General features: G+C 40.7%; 1 protein-coding gene across 1 annotated transcript in view; it reads right to left on the bottom strand.

Moving 5' to 3' along the window:
* The window catches only part of tenm2a (teneurin transmembrane protein 2a), a gene marked incomplete at both ends in the record, with an annotated part of 168,389 nt that overhangs the window by 135,457 nt on the left and 11,664 nt on the right, over positions 1-21,268 (bottom strand). The window contains 2 exon segments of the mRNA XM_083915704.1: positions 9,659-9,952; positions 11,364-11,408. Coding sequence (XP_083771830.1) covers positions 9,659-9,952; positions 11,364-11,408 — 339 coding nt within the window.

Here is a 21,268-nt window from a genome sequence, read left to right as displayed (position 1 = left end):
ATTGCAGAACTGGTGGTGGTAAGAGAATGAGAGTTTTTGATTTGTACAGTTGTCAGGCTTTGGCTATTGGTAATACTGTATCTTCTGTATCAGTAATGAACTGTCAGCTTCGTTGTCTTTGACACATTTCAAGTAAAATAATGTTTCTGAATCAAGTGGATACTTTCCTTGTTCCTTGCTTTTTCTAATACTACTTTATATATTGAAATGCATCAGAATAAAGTTAGTGTAGGGATGTTCCCAGTTATTATATAGTGTACTGTATATATGCTCTATAGCAAATCATATTTCAAGACTTTAATTTCCAAGGAAGTTGTGAATATTTACCTACCAGAAGGAGACTGCACACAGCAAATAGTATATTTCTGAAGTGTTCCCAAAGACAGAAAGTAATATCGTAAGGCATAGAGGGAAATTAATATCAGTAAATAGCAGCTGTGATAACTTTGCCTCATACAAGTATTTTAATTTATAAGCTGGAGAGCAAAGTCTGAATTTATATTAACAGCAATTTCACTCAAAGGTGTCTGTCATATAGTTCCATAATTCATACACTTTGTGTGTAGGTTTGGTTAGTCTCTAAGCTGCATAATATTTCCGTATATATATACTTTGTGTGTGTGTGTGTGTGTGTGTGTGTGTGTGTGTGTGTGTGTGTGTGTGTGTGTGTGTGTGTGTGTGTGTGTGTTTGTATGTGTGTGTGTGTTAGGGGTGTGTGATATTGACAAAAATCAATATCCCAATATCTTTGGGGATTTCGGTGGTTAATACGCAGATGGTGAAACAAGTTTGTTGTCAGGCTTTTACGGCAACTGCTTTCTGGCATACTTTGCAGTTTTCCATCCTTTGAGCAACATCAGTGTTTTCGAAGTCATTCCACCTTCATGTGTGTGAGGATGATTCACGTTTAGCTATTACATCTAACAACGTTGATTCCGAGGCTGTTAGAGTTTGTGTTTTGTCTCCTGGGGCTGTTTGTTCCCGCATTTTTTTAACTTCAGCCATAGAAGCAGCTATGTTAGCTTGGTTTGTTGTTGTGAAGCGTGAAAACGGCATGCATTCTCAATGCCCACGTGCCAGTCAGGGTTGCCAAATTGAGATTATGTTTCCAAGCCAGACACACAAAAAACCCTATGACAAAACCACCCAAATAGTTTGGCTGAGAACAGTCCAATCTGGCAACTAGGCTTACCCATACAGTGAGTTTGTGGCCTCTCCAAAAGGCGTGTTTTGATTGTTTGATTTATGCAAAATTAGGGACATACTCAATATTGTAATTTCACACATCATTAAAACAACAATTAAGATACTATAGTAGACCATATACAGTATACTGTATCTCGCACACTTTGTGTGTGAGAGAGAGTTCACTTACTCAATGTGTGTTCCTGTAACTATGTGCTGAAACCTTTCACCTTTCTTTTTATTTAAAAGTGTTTCAAGAAGATTAACCTTTACATGATCCTACAAACCTGTCTTCCTCCTTCTTTGCTGCCAAGTGCAGAGTGTCTTCCTTTGTTTCTGTTCAACCTTTCTAGGTTGTGACCTTGAGCTGTACGTCTAACATGTTCATTATGTGTACAACAAAAGCTATTAGGTAAACCATATGAAAAAACCTTCCCCTCCTAATACATAGGTAGGTTTTTTTCCCTTCTTCTCTACTCTCTCTCTCACTACTCTGATTCTTCTAATAAAAACAGATGAAAACGCCACAGCCTGATAACACAAACATTAACACTAATTCACGCTCATAGAGACAAACAATCTCCGAGACACGGGTAAATACGGTTAACTTTCCGGGTAGGGGAGGAAAAAAAACCCTCTGGGAAATTTTCTCTGATCAAGTGCAAAGAGATTAACCACTTGGATGTGTGCTAATGAACAGGAGATCATAATGAAAGGAGCTCGTAAATGTAGACGAGGCATGTGAAGAAGAACAATGGCTGGCTTGTATCAGATGAAATACAAGAGTAATGTACAGAAACCAATTATTTTACTGCCCTATTTTTCCACCTAATGCCCACATCCTGAGAATGTTTAACAAAGGACTGAAGAATATGTAATGTTTCATTAACAATTACAGTAATATGTGCAATCATACTTTCAAAAGCAGAGACTCAGGGATAATGTTGTACTCTCAGCTGGAGCCCAGTGAGAAGATATTCCATTGTGTGCAACAGCCTCTTATAAAAAAACACAACATCAACTTATAACCACGGATGGACAAATACAACAAACTGAGAGCACAAAAGCATATCAAATACAATCACACACAAGTATACGGGCCTGAGGAGTTATCTAAGGACATTTTCACAGCTGCACTATTCCGGTTAACTCGGACTCTGGTTCATTTTTCCCCCTTGGTGCCATCAATTTGGGCAGGTGTGAACTTAGTAAACAGCCCCAATAGCCAGGTGTGCTTTGCATTCTGTGATGTGGCTGAGCACACAAACTGGGTCGTTTCTAGATGGTATCTCAAGATTTGTGAAAACTCTTGCAAGATGGTTAGGAAAGGTCATGGAGCGGCGAGTCTTGCAAGAATATTCGCGAATCTAGGGTTGACATCTAGATACGACCCGCAAGCTATAGCAGCTTGCATAGTAGTAGCAGCAGTTAGCCATAGAATTGCAAAGTAATGAAGTAGTCCAGAAGACAAAACCTTCTTTCTGTATCTACTTTCTTGCTCAGACCCCAGACTCATCTGACCAAGAAACGAGTGAACATTTTCGCATGGTTTGTAGTGATGTATTTTGGTTTGCTTGGCTTTTTCTCTGTGTAAAAAGAATCCAAACCAAGGGGAAAATGCTACAAGTTTACAAACTCACCAACATATTAGGACCAGAGCAAACACATAATAGGTTTGAAAACACCCTAAGAGAGGCTACAGTCATGACTTACTGATTACATAGTCCCCAAATGGATCCTCATCCTCCTCATCATCTAGGTAAGCTGGAGAAGTGGGAATTGAAAAAAGAAAGAAAAAGCAGAAGAAAAATAAACAAAAAAGAGTTATGACGAATCAAGAAAGAAAGCATGAGTTTGAGTGTCAAAACAAAACTGGAAAGGAAAAGCACAAACAAAAGCAAAATAAGTACAAAGTGGATATGGTTGAAAACAAAAAATAAAGTGAATGCAGCCTCCCACCCCGTGATGATCCACATTTTTTTTGCCTCATTCTTACTCACAATCTCATACCTCCAGCATTCATTAGGAAGCAAAGCGCTGACATTAAACTATAAAAGTAGCTACAGCAGCATGCAGACAAAAATATGATCACTCATAATTGGCTGGAGAATTCTCAGTTTGCTCTCAGTGCTCCTGTCTCTACCTTTCTCTCCCTCTCTTTCCCCTCTCTTTCTCTGGCAGGTCTGAAGATGGCATGAGAGGCCATTACGGCTAACTAAATTCCCTATTAGAGCCGCAGCATAGTCGTCAGAAAGTTACAAATCTGACACCAATGATATTCCAATGCTCCTGTGACTCTCTTTTACTTGATGATAATACTGTAAGTATGGGTGGGCCCTCACTGAGGATGCAACTGCTGCCTTCTCCCAACAATACGCAGTAACATTTATTATTTCAGTGCCCTCATTGTCAAATGTATGTGAAAAATCCCTCTTCCTTCCCTCCCTTTCCATTTATTCCTTGTTCATATTTCCCTCTTCTTCTTCTTTTCTCTGTATCACTCCAGGCTCCCTCCCTTTAATGTGAGTTAGCATCCATCTACTGTGATCAATATCCCAGGGCTTTTATTAAACACTGCTCTTATGCATCTCTGTGTGTGTTTGTGATTGTGCACCTGCCTTCCTGTGTGCCTGTCTTTGTGTGTGTCTTTACTTCAATAACTGGTCCAGTAATGTCTTTCTTGAGTCAGAGACGCACACTGAAGGTTGTGAATGTTTACGTTTCTATTCATCCCTGTGTTTGTGCAAGCGTGTGAACATGTATGAGTGCTTTGTTCAGTATGTTAAATAGACCAATCTTTATTGATCCTGACTGTGGGGCATTTTTCAAACCCTAGGCTTAACCTAAAGACAGACAGTGTGTGTAAGTAAGTGTGTGTGCACAACTAGTATGCTCATTCCAGTAAGCGTTGCTCTCGCTGCATGGACAAAAAGTCCTTGAACCAGTGGGTGAAGTATTGAGGCGTACATGCACACACACAAACGTGCGCATACACTCACAGGCGCGTGTGTTTGTGAAAGCGAGCTGTCAGTGCTGCTCTCACACACCATTCATCACAAGCTACTAATTCTGTTAGACCATTGTCGAGCCTTTCGCACCCCACGTTGCTCTCTGAAAACTCAATCAGAGGCTAATGCCCCCAACCCTTCTTACACGCACGCAAACACAAGCTCTCACTCTCACACATACACACACTCACAGAGACCCTGAGGGGACAGCAGTGGTCTTGGGGGACCCCAGCAGTCCAACTCTATAAGTGTTGCTTGAGTTTGATAGACAGGAGCTGCATGGACCGAGTGCTGAGAATGGCTATGGTGGAAAGAAAAGGCTCTTACAATCATTGTGACATATAATTACAATATGTATTCCAAAGTATAGAGAACTTTTTATTCAAATTCAAAATGATCATGATTAAACATTATCTTAATTTACCTTGATTGCAAAACAATCCTTTGAGCACTCCACTTCAAAATTATCCCTAAAGTAACAACATCAGCCAAGTTGAACGTGGTTGATTTGGTTTGATTTATGGATGGATTTGTGTGGTACATTAAAAAAGAATAAAGAGGACAGGGCGGGTGCAGGCACTCTGCCACCTGTGCTAGCAGATTTGATTAGTTAATCAGGAATCACTTTGCCCAACATGGCTTTTATAAAGCATAATTACAGCTCCAGCTACCAAAAAACTTTTGACTGCAGATGTTTTAAGGGGCATTTAAAAAAGTTTTTGTGCATTGTCAAAGAAGAGAATTAACATAAATTTAAGCAACATAAGCCAGTTTCACAGAGTAAAAAAACTAAACAAAACACCAATAAAGAAGGATCCAGCAAGGGAGAAAAGGCAACTGAGCATGCCCAGGCGTAGGTGAGGGGTTGGGAGGTAAGGGTTAGACAGAAAGGCCGGACTACATTCAGCGCCACATTTTCATTCTCTAATTACGAGATTAATACATCCTGTCACATACGTCGCAATACTACCCTATGAGTCATTATCCAGTCGGCCAGATGGAGAGATTGAGCCAGAGAAGAAAGGACGACTGGGATATCGCTTGAAAGCAGCTAAACAGAATGCAGGTATGATTGGACGGGGACTCCACTGTGGAGTGAGTGTCTGTGTTCATAAAGTCGGCCATATGAGTAAAGCCAAGATTTATTGACAGAAAACAATGTTGAAGTTCAATTAGATTCAGCCTGTTTCCTAAACAGACTGCTCTTTAATAAGAGGGAAACACAGAGGCCTATGGATCCCCCCCACAAGCATGTGTAGAGCACTGGACTATGGATTTTGCCCATAAAGTCTGCCCTGGGCTTCAGGTTTAAATCAATGTCAAAGCCTGATCCTATTTCATCTAATGCATGTTTTAATCATTCTCGCTCCTGATCAATGCAGTTTGGATGCAGTCATCAGGCACTGCTGTGGGAATTTACAAGCTCTCCTATTCTCCTGCCTGTGTTTCCAGACGGACGTTTTACGAGGCAGTGCACAGTGTGACAGTAAATCTCTTCCTCCACTTTGTTAAAATGAAATCTCCCAATGCCGCTCTCTATGCCCATATTTGTTTGTCTCACTGTGTTGCTTGTGCAAACGAAAGTTGTATTGGCTCTCTCTCAAGTCAACGTTCTAGTCTCTTTATTTTAATAGTGTCTGGAAGGGGCAATAAAAGCCAAGTGTCTTTATTCAATACTTGACAATAAAGCTGAACGTAGGGGAACTTTGAAATCCCTGAGTTGCATTTAGGAAACTAATTTAGCAGGGTTTACATACTTGTCGGTAGTTGGAATTTAGCAGTACATTAAAAAAAAACACAATTGAAAAAATAATCACAGAGTTTTAGTTTAGAAACTGATTTAACAGGTACCAGAGGTAGGCAGAGGAAACTACTACATAGATGAACCACATCTTACTTAACTGGCGTTGCATGAAAGCACGGTGAAAAGCAAGCTAACTAACCAATTGGCTTGCTAGCTTTCTAATCCTGCAATAGCAATGTGCTTTCCTACAAGAGTGTTTGGATGAATTATTAGAGTTGAATATAGTTAAATATTCATTACAGGCATTGCATAAACTAATTAAATATTGTTAAGTTATGGTGGTCAACCAGTATGGTGTTAATCTCGTCATATCACTCAAGCCTCCTGGATAGCTATCTTGTCTTGTCCTTAGACAAACTGTCAAATCATATACTGTTTGTCAAACATTTGCAATGTTACTGACTTTCAATCACACTATCATAAGATTAGCATTAGCTTTTTGGCTCATAGCTGGGAAAGCAGACTAGTATATCTTCTCTTAAATCATATCAGTAAACAACGTCTCCATGCTATAAGAACTTATTGGTAATGATAGGTATCAGTCAAACCCTTAGGTTGTTATTGTTATTGTTAAGAGAAACTTGAGATTTTGATTCCAAAATCCATGAAAATACAATGGTCTTAATTGTTTTTCTTTGCGTGACAATGTGACACACAGCAGGCATATGTTATTATCCTTCATTAACAAGACTCAAGGATTTAAAGCAACTTGTTATTGAAACCACCAAAATAACATGAAAATCTCTATGACAACTGCACAAAGTCAATTCACAGATAAAGATAGTGAAATAATAATAACAATATATTCTAATTAGAAAATCTGAAAAAAAAACTGTCCATTTATTATTTAATTTCCTGTTAATGCAGTCTTTATACTGTATGTTTGTATGCATATATTTTGCTGCATTTATAACACAACAGTGAAATCATGTTGCTCAGCAGTGCATATGTGTCTGGAAGAGCTTGTGTCTTTAAATATTTAAATTTCAAAGCTATGTGTACATGCGTGAGAATCATAGAATAAAGAGGCTAATCCATATATTATAATAATTGGTTCTACTGGAAGTTCTACTTACAAAAACATACAGTATTCAAAGTCTCTACCAGTTACAGAAGGTAAACATGTGTGCTAATTGTGTTGAGACTAGCAAAGGCACTTGGCACCGTGACTGACGACTGCTATCTATCCAAAGGATCACACTCTTTAATTTGTTATCGACTTGGGTCTTGTTATGTTTCATTTCCTCAGGAATTAACACTTTAAAAAGGAACCTGAAATATTGAAAGACAGTCTCCCTAATTCACAACTTATTTTAGAGTTAATCTATTCTAGCCTTATCTAACAGAAATCATGAAGTTAAAAGAAATGACACAAAAGAAAGATGTGAATAACCAACAATTGCAGTGCAGTGGGTTGACACATACACATAAACACACAAACCCAATTTATACTTTCCCTGAGGTTTGTGATATCTGTCACTGTTTTTTTCTGGGCTTTCTATTTTTGGTAGTGAAATCTGCAATAGGGCACACACGCACATTCATCAACATGTACACTCTTGCCCTGAAGGGGAAACCTAGACCCTTAAATTGACACCTGTCAGTCAAGCTGGCAAGCTGTACTGACAGGAGCATAACAAGAATTGGTGAGAAGCGCAGAATGAGCGAAGAGAAGACAGAAGAAGGAGCATAAACGATGAAAATGAAAGGCGGGAGAGGAGGTGGATAAAGAGGAGGAGGAGGAGGAGGAGCAAGTGGAGGTGAGACTTCTGAAGCTTGTTAGAGACGCAATGAGATGAGAATGCTACAGCGTGCCGTTTGGTGTTTTAGCACGTCACCGTCTTTTTGATTTGTTAGCATGCGTTTATGATGTTGTTTCTCTGTCTACCTCTGTCAATCTCTATTATTAGACCCTCAGATCCTCTTCCTGCTGTTTTGACACTCCCGTTGCTCCTGTTTCACACTTCTGCACACGCATGCAAGGTTTGGGCTCATACACACTTTCATACCCGTAGACAGACATAATAGCAAATAGAAAGACAATGACAGACTCAGTAACGTACATATACACACACTTGCAAATTCAGCAGCCGCACCGCTTGGGGCACACACCCTCGTTAGGTCTGGTGGGAGTGAAATCTTTCTCGTCTGGGTGCTTTGAGGTGTGACATGCCTTCAGTATCAGATGCTCTGTTTGCAGGCGCAAAGGGTGAGATTTCCTTATTCAGAGCAACTAAATAACTAACAAATCGACTTGATCAGACACACGCATGCACCTGGTTCTTTTATCAGGCTGGCGCGCTGCCTCTGATCTCTTCATACTGGCAGAGAAATTAATGCAGACGCCTGATCTAAATCTCCAGTCTGTAAAAACCATGAGACGAGCTTAAAGGTGTGAGCCAGTGGTTCCCCTGAATGCTTCAATATAGAACTTCTGAGGTCTTAAATTTAATTCAATTTACTTTGATTTGACACATGTTCTGCATAACAGACGAGTGAATGTTTAGACCCTGTAGGAGCGCTCAAATACTTGTGATGAAATATCAGTGAATAAAGTTTCTTTTTGGAAGCTGGAAAAAAAACAAAAACTTTTGATCTTCTCAACAATCAACACGCAGTGACATCATACTGCAGGCACAATAATCATGATATAGTGCAGGATTAAGAAGCTAATTTTACAAGGTCTGGAAATGCTGGTGTCAGAGCGCTCAATGGCGTTCTCCTGGCCCTGAGACAGAAGGAGTGCGAGCCGCGGCTGATATCTGCGGCTGCGAGATTAGCTTGGTAATTAACCACAAAGCAATTATCGGGTGGTGGGATGAGAGGCGCGTCTCAGGGAAGGTGATTCTTGATGTGTTTAATAGGTGTTGAGTAGTTTGATCAGTCGACAGAAGTTGTTTTCTGATTCGAAGGCCTGCAGTCCAATAGAGGTTGATCCACAGCTGATATGTGTTTCTGCCGAGAATTCAATTAATTAGACTGTTGCTTTTCCTTCCATCCACTTTTCATTAACCCCTATTGACACCTCGGCGAGGCTCCTGCACAGGTTTAAAACGGCGTCAGGAATAACAAGGAAATGAGGAAGTTGGCAATAAACAAAGTTGCCGGAGGTTGGAGAATCCCTCTGGGAGCATCCCACTCACACATTTGCGTGGAGGTTCAAAGATATCCTCTCTCTGTATCTCAGTGTTGGATCACAAGAATTAAAATGCTCCAACTCCCAAAAAATACAAAAGATTTGGACAGACAGACCGGTTGTGAGATCTCAGCAGATAAGTGGTATAAGAGAGTAGGGTTAGAAGTCTCTGGCTAAGTGCTATTGATGTAAATAAGGATGGCTCTCTTGGGGGGGGGGGGGGTCCAACCACTGTTCTTCAGTTCAGAAACAGACTCAATCAATAAATCCAACTCACTCGCATTTCATATAATGGATGACTGTTATGAGAGGTTCTCTACAGATTTCAACAATATCGACAAACTTGTGTAAGATATATATTCTTGCTCACAACCTACTTTAAACATCGACTATCATACTATATCAGTCCAAACGCATCCTCCTCAATTTGTTCTCACTCCCTCAAGTCTTACTCACTCCCTTCTTCAATTTTTTCTCAACTCAAAGGGCATGTATTTTGATATACACAAGAGTCCTTTGTCCTACCTGACTCGTCATCAGACTTGTTATCATTCTCTGAGTCGGTGAGGGTGAGGGCAGAGTTCTCACGGCTGGACACTCCTGAGCTGCGTCGCGACTTTACCCTGCCTCGTCCGGCCCACAGCTGGATGGCCCGCTCTGGAGACAGCGGCCCCTCTGGGTCCGAGTCAGCATCAGAGCCGGCGCTGAGGGAGTAACCCCTCTGGAGGAGGCCCAGGTCGGGACAGTAGGGAACGGCGGCGGGGTGTGGAGGCGGAGTTGGTTCGCATATTCCAAGCTCGGCCAGAGTAAAGGTACCCCCTGTGAGGGAGAAAGTGGAGTTACATAGGTGGAGTGTGTGTGTGTGTGTGTGTGTGTGTGTGTGTGTGGGGGGGGGGGGGGGTAAATGGAGAACAATAACACAAATGTTCTCACAAGCACACACACACACATTCTAGCAAACAAACTCACAATCACACGCAGATAAGCACACTAATTATGAAACTATGAAGGCGGAGGCCTTAAATTGGTCTTTGTTGTGGCAGGCAGGGGGGGGAGAGATGACGCAGCGTGAATCAGGCACAAACTACAAACTAGCTGCTGGAAGGAATATGTACTGGCCTGCAGGCCTGTCAAAGCTGGCTTAGAAGGCCTGCCTCCCTTGCTTTACTGCTCTACATTGGCATTCATGAGGTGTTGATGTGAGATCAAAGAGCTGTTCACTTGAGGCCTCTAAGACTGGAGTGGAGCTGCTTTTGCTGCCTTATGGGTTTGATCATCTCCCCACCTAGTTGCCATCACACGTTGGACCCTAGGCTCACTGAATATACTGCAGTTTGCTGCAGTACCAGCCCCGCTGCCTAACACTCTCATTCGACCGATAAACCGACTCGTCACTTCCAAAATAAATATATAAAATTATCCAAATTAAAGCACATCAAAGGAGATCAATAAACAGTGCTGCAGCCCAATTAAATCCAAGCTGAGGAAAAAGCAATTAAGGAAAAAGGCATGCTCAACCAATTTATTCTCTATACTAATTAAAAGAGTATTGTGGATGCAATCGCTCACCATCAGCTGTTGGGGCAAAGGGATCGGGGGAAAAACAGTTGTGATTCACTTCATTAGCAATTTGTGAGGGAGAGGAAAGGAAGAGGCAAGTGAGGAACGGATGGCATTGTGGCGGCGCACTGTATGAATCAGTGCGCTGGGAATCACACAGCTGTGTGACTGGGTTAACTGTGACTCATCAGGCGTACGGACGCAATCAGAGAGAGAGAAATTAAACAGATGACAATCGTCTGCTGGATCTTCACGGCTCCTCTTCACAGCCGCGCCGAAACTTGAGAGTTGTCCTGAAAGTAATGAGGAGAGGGAGGGCCTGAAAGGAAACTTAGCCAAGGGAAGTAGTGACGGGCTCTATACTTCTACTACAGACAAACAGATGGACTGGACTAGAGAGCAGAGGGAAGCCAATAACTCCACAGGTGGATTTAGCTTCTAGGCTACGCTTGTCGAGCATCTGAACAGCTATGAAGGCACCGAGTACATAAGGTGATATTACCGTTCCTCGTCTTCTTTACTTCTTTGTCTTTTCCTCCCACTTATCAAAAAGGATGACAGAAGGAAGCTTCTTTACCATACGTGACATTAGGGACTTTTTCAAGGGGCAGTAATTTACACTACAACACTACAAGATACACAGGATCTAACTCTAGTTATGAACCCATACCTGAGATGAAGTATCGTAGAAGGGTGGGAGAGAACTCCAGGAGGCCTGAGAGAGTAGAACACATTTTCTTCTTTAGTTCTTTAACATCAGTGACCAAATCATCCCAAACTGAACATTTTGCTGTAAAATGAAAGAGTCCCTACAATCACAGTTAAGATTATGCTCTACCCAAGTCAGCCCATCCACCTATAATGACAATAACTTGACCACTAACACATCTTCTAGTCCAGACAAACACTATGCGGAAGCACTATCACATCAGTGAGCACAAGTGTGTGCATGTGTGCTCATCACACATATCTAATGTTACATCCTGCAGGCCACCACCCTGTATAATTAACATGTTATAACCAGTCATTACATATGCAAAATCCAATCAGTTCTTATCACCACCAGTGGTAGACACAGCCCAATACCATGGCAATCTACATGTACTCAAAGGAAGATGGATTGGTGCTACGGTTTGAAGCAGACATGAAAATCCATCTCAGTTATTCCACAAATAGCAAACCAATTGCATGTTTGTTACATGATACGATGACAGATGTGGGGGCAATGTGTCGCTGCATTCTAATCAGATCAATGCCTTTGTCTTAGTGTGACACTGCTATTCTTGAGCTTATAATGTGTTTTTTGAGCCCTGAGAAGCTTCCTTGGGCTGTGCACATCTGCGTCTGTTCATTGTGCACGTGCCAATGTGTCAGTTAATCTGTGCATTCAACATGAATGTGTTGTGTATCTCAATTGTACTATTGGGAAAAATCAGCACACTTTAAAAAGTTTCCCTGAATGCTTTTCACAAATAGAATTAAGGTCAGAGAAAGACAATATTTGATAACGTGTTAACAAGTTTCAGTGCAATGACAAGAATAAATACAAGAAAGGACTATCAATTTAAATGGCATGTGGATATAAATAATAAGAATACACCATGACCTTGCAGCACTTAAATGTGAGTTAACAATGTGTACAGTATATGTGTGTGTGTGTGTGTGTGTGTGTGTGTGTGTGTGTGTGTGTGTGTGTGTGTGTGTGTGTGTGTGTGTGTGTGTGTGTGTGTGTGTATGTGTGTGTGTGTGTGTAGATCTGCATTAGACTGGGCAACAGAGCAAAAGTGGCATGATCTTTAAAGTTTCCTTAAAGACTTTTCACTACTATAGTGAATGTGAATAAGTATGTGAGAAGAAGAAATATGGAATGGGGGTATAATTACTAGATAATAGTCTACACACAATATAATGCATGAAAACATAATATGAGATGTACAAGATTTTCATTCATCTTCATTCATCTTCAACCGCTTATCCCGGGGTCGGGGTCGCGGGGGGGCTGGAGCCGATCCCAGCTTACATGTATCTATGTACAAGATAGGACTCAATAAATATATGCTCATACATGGAAATTGGGCATTATTAAGTGAAATAGGTATAACAAGAACAAGGAAAACAAAAGCCTAACAAATTAGTGAAAGCTAAATTTAGCTCTTTGTGGTCCAGGTATCATCACATCTGTAATTTATATGTTATTTAAAAATTAAAAATAGTAAATCCTTCAAAACAAGAAAAGGATTAAAGAATGAATAGGTCAGTGTACAATATATTATTTTGTTTGACATCAAAAATGGGAGGTAAGACCGGTAGAATCCTTTGTTTCCATTTATTCATGCAGAATATAACCATCTTCCCAATTTTCTTAAAATACGTTCATCCTGAGTCCGGGTGATTCGTGGGTGCAACAAAAGCCCTGTAGCAATGCTGCCTTGGTAATGAAAAAAGCCTTAAAATGTCAAGCAAAGAAAGTTTACAAAGTCATGCATATCGAGACGATAAATACAGTGTAGGTAGTCTAACAGAAGTACATGTAAAAGATGGAGAAATAGAGCCCTCACAGTAGATACTGCTCCAATGAACATATATTTATTTTACCACATTAGCATTAATTAATACAAAGACACACCTTCAAATACCTACTAGGCACCTGCCAGGTACCCTGTTCCTACTCAGCTCCCTTAGATACAGTACAACAGACTATCATGGATCCAATGTATTGGATACATGAATGAATACATAGGCATACATACATAAAAGACCATCAGAACAACTTCAATAAATCATTGTACCCTTTATGAGAATCTGGGGTGGCTTTCAATTACCACTCAAAGGGTATATCACTTTTTTATTCACAAAGCCATCCCTAATAAGCTGCCATTCATTTATCATCATTTTTTAGACTTTGAAATATGGAACACTACAAGTATGCATCACATATGAATACTGTAGAGGGAAAAACTTCAGGATGTCCTCAAGGTAGACAAATGTATTTCTTTAAACAGTTTTATATAATTACCCTTCTTGGTAGGGCTTCAATAACTTGACTCATCAATGATTTGTTACACAGAACAATCTGAGAAGGTGTCATTAGAAAGTGTTTGGGAAAGGACAGGTGCTTTCAAAAACATACCTGTTTTTATGATTTGTAAAAAAAAAATGGAGTTTTACATCTTTATTGTATAGCTTGTATTGACTTGCTTTGCTCTCAGTTGGCCATCCCTGATTAAACAAAGGTATCTATCCATCTATCACATTGTATATGGAAAGGGTCAAACTTTAACAGCTATATTGCTTTTATTATTCAACGCCATAACTCAGGAAAAGAATGGGAGACATTTTGTCGGATACTGAATTTGTGACACCAATCTTGAAACTGTGACTGATTGTATATTAGTAGTTAGTTACAGTCTCCACTTTATAATTGTGTAAGGCTAGACCGACATGGATGTAAACTGCAACTTGGCTGGCTGGCAGAGGCATACAACCACAAGGTGACAGTTTATGTTGTGACATACTGCTGGTAAAATTCATTTTAGCAGCTTTAAACTCCTTGTTTTTATTTTTGTTTTATTTAAATGTAATTTTATATAGATTTATTTCCAATGCTTTTAATGTTTTATGTAAAGCACTTTGAATTACATTGTTGGTGAATTGTGCTACTTTCCTTGACTAAATCTAGTTTTAAGTTTGACTAATTGACCAGTAGCTTGCTGGAAGAACAAGATGCTGATTGGTCACGTCTTGGTCATTCTGAACACAAACGCATTACTTGAACTGTGACAAGATGGATTTTTGTGTGATATGCACTGGAATGGTCACAACAACCAGCCAGTGTTTTTTACTTCCACACTTCAAAACTGGAAACGGCTAAGCCTGGCTCAACATGCTGCAAAATAAATCAATAAAACAGTTCCATGCTACATATTACCAACAAATGCAGTATACTACTGTATATACTGCATTCATTGGTGTATGTAATAGGAAGATTTGAATACATCTAGTGTCTCACTGGTACTTGGAGAAACACACCCACATCATTGCAGCCCCTAGCATTTTTAATGTAACAAACTACAGACCACACACTGAATATTATACATACTGAGTTTTACAAAGACCATCACTTGTTTCTTAGCTCAGCAGGGACTTTAGTTTGCTGCACCTAAGATCTATCATCATTTGGAGTATTCATGCACCACGAATACAATAGTGTGAATGCGAATGGCATTTGCAGTGATCCATTAAACCACATGAACTTCCCTTGATAAAACTCATTATGGATGTGTGTGGGAGCAAATGTGTGCAACACTGCAGTGTCTGTATGTAAAAGTAGGAGTGTTTGTGAGTAGACAGCTTTGTGGGATAGAGGGGCCTATCATTAAAATATCATTTGTGCTTGTTAGCAGTTTGACAGGCAAAGTATAGGCAGCAGGACTCTGCATTATGCGGGTTGACTTTCCCTCACCCCACTGTGTAATTCTGTATGGGATATGAAGCAGGCAGAGCGTGTTGGCTTCAATGCCTACAATTATGTTGCTTTTTCCTGATCCGATAGTTTACACTGCAGGCCACCTTTGGACATGCCATGTCCAGCTTTTGAGGGAGCGACAGTTCCGAATAATTTCTGACTTGCCCCAAAGTGCTGAACTAGTGAACTAATTTGCTCCTGGGTGGAGGATGCATCAAAATCAGGAAGCAAATGCACCTGCACACTGCAGGTACCCCACCAATCCCCTGACATGGCTGAAATTGCTGTTAATAACTGTGAAAGCCTTAGTTTGTTTGTCACAGCTAAGAACATGGAAAAATGGGCAGCCAATAGCAGCCAAAATGTGTCATTTCTTGATATTTTCCATTTTCATTTGCATCCATTCATCTGCACTATTCTTGAAAAAAGAAATATTTTCTTTTGTGTTTTCTTTTCTGTGAATTACAAGGCAATAAAATATACATATTCCTTCCTAATAATAGGGAGCCTAAGTGAGGAAATGTATCAACAGACAGGAAAAAGAAAAAGACATTACAAATTAGAGACAATACAGTAGTAAGGGACTAACTTTAAGGGATTGCCTGTTCCTGCTCTCCTGGGATCAAATCCCAAAAGATGCTCTCCTGTGTCTCAAATAATCTGTCACACTGTCTCTCCTAGTCACCGAGCACAAGACAGAATGCATTTGAAGCAACGGATAACTGGATAAAGCTGAAGACAACATGGGGAATAGTACAGGATTTTTTTAATTAGCTATGGACATTTCTCAGTATCTACCTCACTATATTCAAAGTTTGTGCACATCTGTCTTCAAACAGCGGAGAAGTGGAACACGATCTCATATCCAACATGCTATAAATCTACCAAAAAACAAGAAACTTGGTAAAAACTTTTTTTTTTTCATACACTATGGTAAATTTTGAGAATTTATTCTAGACTAATGGAATGGAAACAGTCACGATACATTGTGTATTTGTGTATGGGGAGGTTTCAATGTGACCTGCAAAATATATGGAATTTTTAAAATATGTATCATATCTTTCTCCTAATCTATTTTTGCTCATGCCATGTCAAGAAATTTCCACTTCAGTTGTTATACACCAAACTTTTACAGTTTTATTTTTACCCATACTCTGTAGGATTTTACCGAGGGATTTGTTCATATATCATTCATAGCCTGATTTATATAACATTTTATACCTAGAAAATTGATTTTTAACAGTATTTTCTGATTTATGCTGTGATAAAGATATCCAAATTTCCCTCTGTAAAAATCTTTGAATCTAATAAAGCAATAAAATGAAATGAAAATTATGCAAATGAGCACACATTTAATAAGAACATGTCTTGTTTGCATATTTAAACATAAAATATCATTCTTATTATAACATTTCCTACTTATTACTTAAACTATTCCCCTTAATGTAATTGGAGTATTCTAGTGTGAGCAATAGTAAAGCATGTCTCCCAGGCTGGTCAACCTGTGCATGGCGTTGTGCCATGTACTGCCATATCCTGTCCAACCCAGACTTCTGTCCTCTAGGCAGCCTAATTTGAACCATTCTATTCTAATTAGTTACATTTTATGTATTTCAATCAAATTAGTTTTTATTAGTTTTGTAGCTCTTTACGTCTCTCTCTCTGTGCTGATGTATGTGTATAGCAGGCTCTGAGCTTATTGGGGACTACAGTACAGGTGGCCTTCCTCTCAGTCAACTCACCTCCCACCACACACACACACACACACACACACACACACACACACACACACACACACACACACACACACACACACACACACACAAACACACACACACACACACACCAGGCACTCTCACGGACACTATTCATCCTCTATCAGACACTTGTCTGTCTCTGCCTGTGCTCATGTTAATCACCTCCTCCAAAGTGTCCCCCTCTTTGTATAGATAGTACTGAAATTAGAAGCTAGCTGCAGCGATTATGCAAACATACACCAAAGGGGCTGCAGATACAGTCCGGAGACAATTGCTACAATCTGAGTGAGACAATTCATGAATTCATGAATTTTGAAAGACATGGTCATTGAATTTATTTTGTGTCAAAGCGATGGAAATTGATCCCCAGTTTAGTTCACACAGGCTGTATGAAAAAGGAGAGAAATGTACTTCATATTAAGTGGATAAGGGGAGAAAAGTATATAATAATATAATATAGGAAGTAAAATAGAGAGTGAGGCAAGCTTGATGAAAAAGGGGATCATAAAATGTGATGGTGAAGAATGATGAAACCCTCGGTCATGGTAAACAGTTTCTGCAGGGTGAGAGAGACGGAGAGAAAAAGACGGAGACAGAGCACACATACAGACAGGCAGAAAGAGGAGAACTGTGGATACCTGAGTGATAAACCAACATAGTGAATTGCATGAAAGCAACAAAGCAGAGAGAAAGAAAGAGTTGTGCGGCTTTGACTTGAAAATGTATTATACAAAAGATCAAGGTTCAAGGTCAATGCTTTCTGTGAGAGTGAGAATGGAGTTTGCGGGATGTTGTGTAGCTGTAATTATCACACACACACACACACACACACACACACACACACACACACACACACACACTCACACACTCTTATTGATCTCACACACACATGCACACAAACACACACACGTAGTGCAGCAGTGAAGAAATACTAATAAACTTTATTAATCTTTGCAAATCAGGGTTTCCATGGTGATTAGGTAATGTAGTGTATGAAATGAAGTGGGTACACATCAGAAGTGAAGATATTAATGAACAGAACCTCTACACATGTTGAAAATGAGATCACCATCATCGCTGACATTTAACACTCAAAATGCTTATTTCTCATTTGTGAGTAAAATTATTTTAATTACACTTGAAAATACAAGCATAATTATGTACCTATCTTCATTTGGACAATTCTGCGCAGATTTACGCCCAGTGCGAATGTTTAGTTAACTGGTATCAGACAGAATTGTCAACTAGTTACTCTCACAACAGTGGCAACCATACACTGCATGGTAGTGACGGAGTAGGCTACAGCAGAGCTCGGCGATGATGTAAGAACATTTAACTTGGTTGTGATTGGCCAGTGAGTGTTGTCTATCTAAGCTTGACAACGGTTTTCCCGTCCTCCCATGGCCCTGATTGCCTCATTGATAGTCCCCCCCGTGTTGCTCATAGTCTCATCACTTTTTAAATTGGATTGAAAGGTCCCAGGCAAAATGTTTAGTGAAGACAATGTAGGATATGCATGTATAGCATAACAATAATAAAACCCACGTTACCCGCCTGGCACCAAACAGCAGATGTGGATGTGCAAGTAGGCAACTTTTATTAACAATTAACAATAATAACAATATCCAAGGTGCTGGAGAGGAGGGTTCGCCCTATAGTTGAACCTCAGATTGAAGAGGAACAATGTGGATTCCGTCCTGGACGTGGAACAACGGACCAGCTCTTCACTCTCGCAAGGATCCTGGAGGGGGCCTGGGAGTATGCCCATCCAGTCTACATGCTTTGTGGATCTGGAGAAGGCATATGACCGGGTCCCCTGGGAGATACTGTGGGAGGTGCTGTGGGAGTATGGGGTGAGGGGGTCAATTCGTTCCCGGTGGGGGTTGGCCTCCGCCAGGGGTGCGCTTTGTCACCAATCCTGTTTGTGATTTTCATGGACAGGATATCGAGGCGTAGTCGTAGTAGGGAGGGGTTGCAATTCGGTGGGCTGAGGATCTCGTCTCTGCTTTTTTCAGATGATGTGGTCCTGATGGCATCGTCGGTCAGTGACCTTCAGCACTCACTGGATCGGTTCGCAGCAGAGTGTGAAACGGCTGGGATGAGGATCAGCACCTCTAAATCTGAGGCCATGGCTCACAGCAGGAAACCGGTGGATTGCTTACTCCAGGAAGGGAATGAGTCCTTACCCCAAGTGAAGGAGAAGTACCACCTGGATCGTGAGTTTGGTGTAGCAACGTCGGAGTAGCAGGGGCAGTATTGCAGTCGCTCTACTGCTGAGCCGGAAGCCGGAGCTCTCGATCTACGGACCATCTTTGTTCCTACCCTCACCTATGGTCATGAAAGCTGGGTCATGACCGAAAGAACGAGGTCGCGGGTACAGGGGGCCAAAATGTTTTTTCTCAGGAGGGAGGCTGGAGTCTTCCTTAGAGATAGGGTGAACTTCTCAGCAGTAGAGAAGCTGCTCCTTTGCGTTGAAAGGAGCCAGTTGAGGTGGTTCGGGCATCTATTAAGAATGCCCCCTGGGCGCCTCCCTAGGCAGGTGTTCCAGGCACATCCAGCTGGGAGGTGGCCTCTGGGAAGACCCAGGACTAGGTGGAGAGATTATATCCCCGCACTGGCCTGAGAACGCCTCGGGATCCCCCAGTTAGAGCTGGTTAATGTGGCCCGGGAAAGGGAAGTTTGGGGTCCCCTGCTAGAGCTGCTGCCCCCGCGACCCGATCCCGGACAAGCGGTTGAAGATGAGTGAATGAGTGACAATATCATAATCATAATATCATAATTTTCTGATTTTAACCTGTAAGCGCTTATTTGAAATATTAAAGGGTTTTAGGGTATTACTGGATAGCATATCTTTGGCTAAACATTTTAACGGTTACCACACTCATGACCATTTAGATATACTGTCTCATCCCTTAAAAAAAACTCTTAACTTCCAGGATTAGTGTTTGTAACAGATGGAGCAGATTAAAATGTTTTATTTTGACATCTGGAAACTAAACATGTGCATTTTGCCTTAACAAGTAAACAAATCATCCACACACATATACTATTATTTTAAACACTGACACATTAATTTATCTTTATGGGCATTTCAGGTATCAAGGTTAAGGTTTGTTTGAATAAAATGAAACAATTTTCTTCTGGGCTACAATAAGATAATTGTGTGATCAAATTTGACTGTTCATTTATTTTGTGTCATTAAACAAAGATCGTATATCTTCTTTGCCACTATTTGTTGTCTCCCAAAGTCCTCTTACTGTACACAGAGATATGTAACAACATTATCTTCCCTGTGTGACGCATATGTTGTGTGACAAAATGTCAAGGCACACTGACTGCCTTGTAGGGCTTGGTGTTGATCAAAAATCCATTTCCAACACACACACAGACACACACCCACACACACATCCCATTGCATGTGCCATGTCATTAACGCCACCATTAGCAGCGCAGTAACGACCTAACAGATATACTCAAATAGAAGAGTCATGGTCAAACACTTCCCACACCTCCCAGATGACATCCGTTCTTTTGGCTCCTGTCTGGGCCACAGGGGCCTTTGCACTTCCTAATGAGGAGCCCAAAATAGGTGTGACAAATGCCATCCATCCCTGGACAGCTGGGCTAGATCTACTCCTGCCCAGAGGACAGCAGTCTGGGTTGGACATGACATGACAGTACATGACACAACACCGTGCACTCTGGAGGAGGTCTTGTCACTGTGAGGTGCAGAACTAAGCAGTGAAACACCTCTCATCCATGAATAGGAAGCTGAAGTTGACCAGACTGGAAGACATGCCTAACCCTTTCTCATAACACTGGAGTACTCCAATTACATATATGAAGGAATCAATCTTTCCAAGCTTTTCAGGAATGCCGAAAACATAATTTGGCACGTAGTGCACACATTTCGAAAGGAGAATCTTTTAATTTCCATATTAAATTCAGTGATTCAGACAGGGCGATGGGATAAGAGTGACGCATGTTCACTGCTAAGAACCAATTGACTAGATTGTCCATGCAGTGCATAGTGAGGTGAGATCAATAGGAAGTGTGCACTGCTGAGCAACACCAAATATGGACCTTTTGCATTATTATTTCAGAAATACTGATATGATACATATATGCATGTGTTTTAGTAAGTAATACATCAATACTGAACGAAAAATAGTATAACCAAGACAATTTGATATTTATGAATCAAAGTATGATGTTAACTCCACCAACATTTAGACTGGGTTCCCTACAAGCTTCACTATCACCGTAACATTCTGTCTGCCACCAGGTAAGAACTCCTGGAAAATGACTACTCGCTTCACCGGACAAAGGAAATAGCTTGAGGTGTGCCTGTAT

Source organism: Echiichthys vipera (genome assembly GCF_963691815.1).
Source record: "Echiichthys vipera genome assembly, chromosome: 6".
NCBI classification, from domain to species: Eukaryota; Metazoa; Chordata; class Actinopteri; order Perciformes; family Trachinidae; genus Echiichthys; species Echiichthys vipera.
The sequence above is the reverse complement of the archived record's forward strand: the minus strand, read 5'-3'. Positions and strand labels throughout refer to the sequence as shown.